Below are 9,164 nucleotides of genomic sequence, written 5' to 3' on the forward strand. Positions count from 1 at the left end.
AATTGAGGTCTTGTTTCATAAACAAAAAATGGTTCAGTGGTGAAGCTTTTTTGCAATATGTGTCTTGTTTCAGAAACCAAAAAACGGTTCGGTGGTGATTTTTTTTGTAACAAGGGTCTTATTTCATATGGTTTTTGCAAAGGGGTCTTGTTTCAGAAAGAATAAACGGTTCGATGATGTTTTGCACAAGGCTTCTGTTGCAGCAGGATGAACGCAACAGTAGCCTTGTTGCATAAGCTGACGCTCATATCATATGGCGGTCCATCAGACTGCTATTAGGGGCTCCATCAAACGGACGGCGAGGCGATTGATCTTTTTGGATCATCACTTGGCCGACGCGTAGTGCTCCTCAAATTGTGAGTCGCCTATTCCCTCCCCTCCCCTCACCCCTTATCGACATTAATGATCCTTCACCACCCATTCGCTGTCACAACATCCTAGCAAGTACTCCCTCCGTCCGAAAAAGCTTGTCTCTCAAATGGATGTATCTAGCACCAAGTTAGTGCTAGATACATCCATTTGAGAGACAAGTTTGAGATAAGTTTTTTCGGACGGAGGGAGTATATCAAGCCTGTTAGTTTGTGGACTATAAAAGGAGCAAAAAATTGTCACACTAAAGGGTAAAATACAGAAAGAGAATACTATAGAAGCTACCATAAGATGGCAACTATATGATATGTATAAAAAAGAGGTAAAATGTACCTACTTTTATTTTCCTTTATTCTGTTCATGTTCATTTTTTAGATGAATTTTCCTTTCTTTATCGGACACATTGTTTTGGTTCATTATGTTCGTAAAATAAACCGTGTTCTACTCCCTCTGTTCTTAAAAATTTGTTTTTTAAAAGATTTCAAATTGACTATCACATACGGATATATATAGACATATTTTAGAGTGTAGATTCACTTATTTTGCTCCGTATATAGTCACTTGTTGAAATAATCTCTAGAAAGACAAATATTTAGGAACGGAGGGAGTATAAGAATGGAATTGAGCAGCAAATTGTTTTGTTTTCACTTCTTGCAAAACGTATGAGCGAACCATCTGCCCGCCCGTCGCCTATGTTTCGCTTTAGAGTGATCAAAAGAATTGGGGATGGTCTATCGACTATAGTATTTGGATTGAAAAGTGACTATAGAGAGATTTATGTTTGTGATTAAAATCCGAGAGCCCACCTGGATTAGTCTGTGATTTAATTTGTTCTGCATCAAGGACATGTGATGTTCAAGCCTTGGAGATGCCTACGGATGTCGATGTTATCAGTCGGCCGATGTGCACCTACCTAGAGCATTTCCAGTCGCGCCCACAGAACGGCCTCTCCAGCCGTTTTTTTGCGTCGGCGCCGAAAAAACGGCCCAGTTACGCTCTCAAAAGCCCGTTTTTTGTCGGCTTGGGTCGAAATGAGCGCCGGCGGAACCAGGCCGAACCCGACGCGCCGGGGGGCGCCTGGGGGCGCCGGGGCGAGCGTTTTGGCGCGAATAGCCGCGGGCCCGCCGAGTCAGCGAGACGGCCGCTTCGTCAACCTCATCGCCTCGATTCCCGCGGGAATCAATGCGAAGGCTGCCACGCTGCCGCGTCGGTCAGCCTTCATTGATGCCTCACGGGCGGCGCAGTGAAGGCGCTGCCGACGCGCACCCCGCCCACATGCGCCACGCGTCCGCCCGCATGCCGCCCCTCGCCACCCCGCTTCGACTATAAAAAGCGCCCCTCCCCGCCGGTGAGCGCCACAACCTCCCCCTCTCCCTCCCGTGAAACAGCCTTCTCCTCGCCGGCGAGCTCCCTCACCACCCATGCCCGCCAACGAGTGAAGTCATGGCGGAGATATACCCTGGCGACGGCGCCGCGGTGAATGGCTTCGGCCACCGACACCTCCAGGAGCCGGAGGCGCGCCTCCTGTACGAGGTCGAGTACCCGGCGCCCCCCGATATGCGCGTGCCGGGCTCGTGGAGACTGAGCACCGGCGGCGTCCCGGTGTCGCCGGTGCCCGAAGGGGTGGCACGGCGGGCAGAGATCGCCCGCATCCGCTCCTCGCTGACGGAGGAGCAGCGGAACGAGCCGAGGTACGCGCCCGACAGCGAAACACTGTGGACGCTATACTTCGAGCGCCGCCGCGAGGAGCAGATCGCCTCCGTCAACGGCATCATCCCCTGCGGCCGCCTCAACTCTGAAGGACGGCGCAAGTGGTGGGGCGTCCTCGACCGCACACTCGACGTCGTCCTCGACCACATCAAGACCGGCAATGTGCCGCGGCTGGAGTACCCGACGCGGCCCTCCTTCTCTCGCCGCCGCGGCAGTTCCTGGATCCCGCGGCGAATGGAGCCAGGGTCGTCCTCATCGTCGGGCTCCGACTCGCCGGCCCTCCGCCCCATCAAGCCCGAGCCGGAGGGGACACCACTCGGGTGTCGCGTTCGCAGCGGCGCCCTCATCATCAACAAGCCCTCGCCGGCGATAGCACCGACGAGGCACTCCCTCCGCCTGGTCCGGCCGAAGCCCAAGCCGGACATGCTCCTCGTGAAGCCGGAGCACGCCGTCATGGTGGCCCCTGACGACGAGTCCGCCCAAAAATGGGCGAAGGAGGACTACGTTCGCGAGCAGGTGCACCGTTAGCGTCGGGCGTACCTGGAGACCCAGGCCCGTAGCCGCGCCGAGGAGGGCGGCGTTATCGTCATCGACTGCGATGATGATGGCGAGGCCGGGCCGTCAAGTGTTATCGGTGCCCCTCGCGAGGGCTGCAGCAGGGACCCCCGCGAGGGCTGCAGCAGGGCGCACGACGACGACGACGGTGGCGACTACACCTGCTTTTACAGGCTCCTCGGCATGTAGACGGCGCGGGGGCGACGGCGGCGGCGGCGGCTAGGCTTTTTTAGTTCGTTTTTAAGTTATTAGGCGTAGTTCATGCATATTTCCAAGTTTTTGTACAAATTTGTACGAAATATGGCCGAGTTCGTGCAAAAATCGCCGAGTTTGCAAAAAAACTTCGCCGAATCCGCGGCAACCGTGGGCGCGTGGCTGGGAGCGAACCGAGCCCCAGGTGCCGATCTAGCGCTGGCTCGCCCGTAGGCCGTTTTTTTTCGGCGCCTGGGGGCCGAACGGCTGGAGATGCTCTTATCAGTCGGCTGAGTGCGAGCGTTCTTCAAAAATAAATGCGCGGCGGCCGAATTTCGCGTAAAAGCCCTAACAATTGGGCCAGCAGGACTTTTTTCAGCCCACCGCGCAGAATTTTCATGGGCTGCTCCCCCAGTTTCTAACCTAGCTCTCTCCTGCTCTGCTCGCCACTCTCGCACCGCCGCCGTCTCCAACGCCAAATCCCTGGCCTCCTTCCCCGTCTCGCCGCCGCGTCGCCGTCGATCACTTCCCAGCGCCGCCTCGCCGCAGATCACTGCCCTGCACAGCTCTCCCCTGCGCCGCCTCGCCGTCGACCACTCCCCTTGCGCCGCCTCGCCGTCGACCACTCCCCTTGCGCCGCCTCGCCGTCGACCACTCCCCTTGCGCCGCTTCGCCGTCGACCCCCACCCTGCGCCGCTCTCCCCAGCGCTGACTGGCCTGCCGAAACCCTCCCTCGTGCGGCCGTTCCCCCAAGCCGCCTCTTCCCCCGCCCATTCAACGCCACCCTCCCCTGTCGCCGGCTCGCCGCTCGCCCAGCGACCCCTGCTGCCCCACATCGTCAAAGTGCTGCTAGCCCACAAGATCGCAGGAACCATGTCGTTCGCCGGCGTATCCGTCATTGCTGGCAGTGGCGGCAGGCTGCCGCGGCTGTCGGCGGAATCGGACATGATCTACTCCGGCTCCAGCGCAGCCAGCAGAGGCAGCTGCTACTATCACCTGCTTGTGGTGGAAGGTTACTCCCGCATCAAAGACCTGCCCAATGGAGGGACAATCATGGGTCGCACATTCAAAGCTGGAGGCTATCAATGGGTTCTGAGGTTCCATCCCAATGGTTATGCCCCGGAGGATGTCGGTTCCATCTCGGTTTATCTTGTGCTTGACCAGGATGTTGCACGGCCCGTGAAGGTGCATCTCCAGTTTAGTTTGGTTGATGAGGTTAGCAAGCAAGATCAAGCATTCATCCGTGCAATCAAAGCGTGCGACTTCTCTGGCAGTGGCTCTACTTGGGGCCGCAGTTGTTTCATAAAAGGAGAGGACCTTGAGAAGTCAGATCATCTCAAGGATGATTGTTTCACCATCCGGTGTGACTTCATCATCGCCGAAGCTGCTGCTGCTGCTCCCTTGGTAAAGGTGCCGTCATCTAACATAAGCGAGCATCTGAGCCATCTCTTAGTGACGGAGGTGGGCGCCGATGTGACGTTCGAGGTCGGCCATGAGATGTTCGCCGCCCACCGGTGTGTGCTCGCGTCCCGTTCCGCCGTATTCATGGCACAGCTCTTTGGCCCCATGAAGGAGGGGACCACGGCGGCCGCCATACAAATACAAGACATGGAACCGGACATCTTCAAGGCACTGCTTGGTTTCATCTACACTGACTTGATGCCAGAGATGGAGGCGGAAAGAGAAGCAGAAGTAGAAGAAGGTGGAGCTGATGAGGTTACGTGGCTGCGCCACTTGCTTGCCGCGGCGGATAGGTTTGATCTCCAGAGGCTCAAGTCGATGTGTGAAGAGAGGTTGTTGGAGCACATAGATTTGAGCTCGGTGTCGGCCATCCTTGCTGTGGCAGCGCAGCTCCAATGCTGTGGACTTAAGGAGGCGTGCCTGGAGTTCCTCAAGGTTCAGTCAGCTGCAGACTTGGGACAAGTAATGGCGACCAGCGACTGGGAGCACATAGGTGCAACCGATCACTCCGTTCTGAACCAGCTCATTGCCAAGCTTGCTTCCAAAGTTTAGTTCGTAACAGTGTCCTCATGGGGCTTCTGGTACGCATAAGAGGATCAAACATATGTGCGCAAGGCATGGATGGTTTATAGATTCAGTTAAGCAAACATCAATGTTGATCTATTGTCATGCATTCCTTTCATGCAGTGTGAATCTGAGTACATACTCCGTACCTTGGCTTCAGCAATCTCCATGTTGATTGATAATGCGATCCTGAAAATGGCCAGGCCTGGTGAAAATGCAACAGTGTGAAAATGTATCTGTCTATCTAGCTATGTGATCCTGAAAGCTGTCCAATCTTCAGCTTGAATTAACGAATCGGAGGGAACTGTACAGATCGTCGGTGCCATTCCTCCAAGCTCCCTCCCGTCGGCATACTATTGTTATGGCATGACGGCCACCCCCTTGTGGTCGTTGGTGGGGTATGACGGCTTCTCCATTGTCGTTGAACATGTTGATTGCTTGTTGGTGGCCGCCTCTTGCCGCACGAGTGGTTCCACCTGTCCTGCAGGAGGTAGATGAGCACCATGGTGGAGACCTTGGAGATGAGGAGCACCGTCTAGAACCTGATTCTCCTGCGGGTCCTCTCCCGGGTGTGTGGAGGTCGATGTAGACGGTGGCCACTCCCACCACACACACCACCACTCCCATCAGCCAGTGCGTCAGGTACCACACGCTCTGCGCCTTTACGCCCATGGATATATATGCCAACAAACATCAGAGGAACACAAATTCTGATAGAAACATCAAACTTGTTAATCTTGTTCGTGTATTTGCTTGTGTACTACATGCAGGGTTTATCTCATGTAGTTGCATTTTAACGACCTTTATATCTCCACAATATTCCTAAAATCAATGAAGAAAATGTTAGTCGCCTATTCACTCCCCTCGACTCACCCCCTTGGTCGACATCAATGATCTTTCACATCCATCGGTTGTCACATCCTCCTAGTCCTAGCAATTAGATCTAGCTTGTTAGTTTTGGGACTATAAAAAGAGCAAAAAAATTGTCACGACATCGTAACTAAGGGGTAAAGTATGGGAAAAAATAATACTATAAAAGCTATCACAAGATGACAACTGTGAGGTATAAAAAGAAGTATAATTTATATACTTTTACTTTCTTTTGCTCATGTTAGTTATTTTGAAATGCACTTTCCTTTATTGTTCACATTGTTTTGGTTCATTATGTCACTAGAATAAATTGTTAAACCATTTTTTTCTTCTATTATGTTGTTATTATTTTCTATGACAATGGACTCGAGCCACAAATTGTTTTGTGATCACTTTTTGTACCACAAATATCTGTTTTCTACTAATTTATGTATCAGATAGAAGATCAATTTATGCATGTAATACCGTTTCTGAAGCCTAGAGTTTTATTTATTTTTCATGTATTCACACATTTTCCTAGTTTAATTTAAAATTGTCCCATAATTTAGGATCTGATAACACTAAATCCTATAGATAACCGTTCAATATAATCCAGTCGGCCCAGAGTAGGTGACCACACTCTCTTTGAGCCCGCTTGCAAAAGCCCAGCAAAGAAAGCAATGTAAGTCAATTTGTTAGTAGCAGGTGTCACACTGGCGATTTCCACTGAAAACACTTCAACAATTAAACACCAGGTGAAATAGTTCTCCTTAGACTTTTGGTGCCGCTTCGACCCCTAGAATTTAATTAGGAAGCAAGCAAACCACCGGGCCGGCCACTGCCTATGTTTCGGATTGGACTGATGAAAAGAACTGGGTATGGTCTGTCGACTATTATTTGGAACAAGAACTCGCCCAGGAGATTTTAGTTTGAGATCAATCTGTGCCAAATCTAAGAACCCACATGCATTAGCCTGAATTTAATTAGGAAGCAAGCAAACCGTTGTGCGGCCATTACCTATGTTTTGCGTTGGACTGATGAAAAGAATCAGGGATGGTCTGTCGACTAGTATTTGGAACAAGAACTGGCCCGGGAGATTTTAGTTAACTTTGTTAGTTGACAAGCAAACCGTCGGGCCGGGAACAATGTCATGAGGATGGTCTGTCTAATCTGCCATATCATCTGTGTCCCCATGACATCGTTAGTTGAACCGGAAATCCTAGTAGCAGTGACCACATTTTTTGGGAACGCACACATAATATACTCCAGTTTACGTCATTCATGGCCTGGCAGTAGTAGACACTGAAATACACTGTTTAAATTAGAATAAGTAGAAACACACTAGGCATGACAGAGGTGAATTATTGTGCTGGATCAGCCTCAGCCTGCCTTGATCTCGTTTTTGAAGCCGCAGAAACTGAAGCAGCATACCTCCAGAATACTTGTCCTCCAACTGATGCATCGGCCTTAACCTGTCGTGGCCAGTTGACCTTCCCGTTCTCCTGCCTCTGCTACAGTCCCATAATTTTCCCCTTCGTGACAACGACTATGGGGGTGTAAGTGGAATGGCCACCAGATCTCTCCTGCTCCTTTTCGTCCAGAAACTGCTTAGGTTCCTCGACGAGGCAGGCAAAAGTATTGACAGGATCGATGTCTTGTCCCTCACGTGTTCGTTTTGGCACAAACTGATGAGCCAGATGTGGATACGCACTGATCAGCGTATCGCGTATGGTCACACAGAGAAACAATTAGTGTGGCTGAGAGCTCACTTTCCTGTACACAGATCACTCTTGAACATCTCGCGGATCAGGACCTTCTAAATCTGCATTTATTTCCCTCAAGATCTGCAACATATATCAAGTGGAGACAATGATATACATTTCAGTTTGGTAATAATGGCAGCAGTTTACATAATCGTATATTTTCAGTCTAGTCTAGTGGAGTCTGGACAGTTGAGTTGACGTGTATTATTACCTTTGGCATCACAACTGTAGGGCTTTCAGCAGTTTCTTGAAACATTCAGTATTCTTGGTGCATTGGATACATAGGTCCTTGAGGTTTTCATATGCTATTGTCACCATGGAACTGTTTTTCCTGTTGTCAACAATCATGTGTGCCAGGGCTGCTATGAAAGCTCCTTCAGTTTCAGTGGGCAGAGCTGAAGAAGAAGATATGTCCACAATCCACGTACATATATACAAGAGTTTCCTTGGCTAGTTTTGGCAGCTGTCCAAGACACTCTTCACAGCATTTGTCACACTTGATAGCAGTTTCTGTATAGCCTAGCTTTTCATTCAGAAAGACATCATAGATCCTGTTCATTATATATACATCACACAAACAGCGTTACAAAGGGATAAGAAGTGCATTACTAAATAAACCTTCATATCCAGACGCATCTTAGAAAGATGGAGCCACGAAAAGAAAGAAATTATGCATCACAAATATATGACTTGATGATTAGAAGGACTAACCCAGCTGTCTGAAGGAGGGTAATTAATGACTGTTAGACACCAAAAGTCCATGTTAGCCAGCGTGGAGACAGAACCACCAAGGAGAGCGACAGTAGTCCAGGTAATAGCCAGGAAACCTAGGCCTCTGATGGCCATGGAAAGGTATCCCATGAACAGGGCATAGCTGTTAATATGCACCACTTCCTACCACTTGAAGTCATCCGATGGATCTGCCATTCCCCTGAAGAATCTGAGGTCACTTGTCGAATGTGATAATGTCAATGACAAATTTAGATGGAGTTCACCCCAAATTAATCATCCTCTTTTGTATACTATTGTATAAAATTAGAAAAAAAAGGAGAGTGGTCGTCCTCACACGCTGGCAGGTGGGCCTTGCCTGGAGTTGATTTTATTATGCAGATGTCTGATCCATGTGGTGAATTACATGTTATTCGGACACCTGGCTAGGTGGATTACATGATTGGTGTGCTGCGTCAGGTAGTGGCTGCAAGCAATGTGGCAGGCGCCAAGCGGGGATGGGGTGGAGTGAATGGACAGAGCAGAAGTAGTAGAGTCATTTGTGCTTTGCGTCTGTAGCTATCTCTGGTACAAGATGAGTTAGCCTGGTGTTCTCGAAGACTGCAACATCTTGGTTTGGATAGCTACTTTTCCAAATTGTAATGAAGATGCACACATGTATTTTGACAGTAAAGTCCATCTATTACATGATCTCACTGTTAGTTTTTCTGCTATGCACTGTTAGTTAAATGATTATTTTGAGTGATTTTTGCTTCCTGTCTGGAGCTAATTCCTGTTATATTTGGCAAATATTATGCATGGCATCTGAATAATGCAGTCGGAAGGGATATGAGTGTCTGCTGAAATGAAGCCTCTTACTCAACAAATTATAATGCTTGACTTGGAAAATAATGTCTTGACGAAAGGCTGGGGAGTATAGCTGAGAAGCAAGCTACTCAGTGTTGTAAGTTAATGCCGTCTTGAATTTTTTAT

The 9,164-nt window shown here is 49.8% G+C and overlaps 1 protein-coding gene across 1 annotated transcript; it reads left to right on the forward strand.

Annotated features, from left to right (window-relative positions):
* The first annotated feature begins 3,305 nt into the window (after positions 1 to 3,305).
* LOC119349571 (BTB/POZ and MATH domain-containing protein 3-like) lies at positions 3,306 to 6,428 on the forward strand. The gene has a single exon (XM_037617621.1). It carries the CDS (start codon positions 3,700 to 3,702, stop codon positions 4,837 to 4,839), a length of 1,140 nt encoding a protein of 379 aa, XP_037473518.1. The 5' UTR covers positions 3,306 to 3,699; the 3' UTR covers positions 4,840 to 6,428.
* The last annotated feature ends 2,736 nt before the right edge of the window (positions 6,429 to 9,164 follow it).

This window comes from Triticum dicoccoides, chromosome 1B (genome assembly GCF_002162155.2).
Source record: "Triticum dicoccoides isolate Atlit2015 ecotype Zavitan chromosome 1B, WEW_v2.0, whole genome shotgun sequence".
NCBI classification, from domain to species: Eukaryota; Viridiplantae; Streptophyta; class Magnoliopsida; order Poales; family Poaceae; genus Triticum; species Triticum dicoccoides.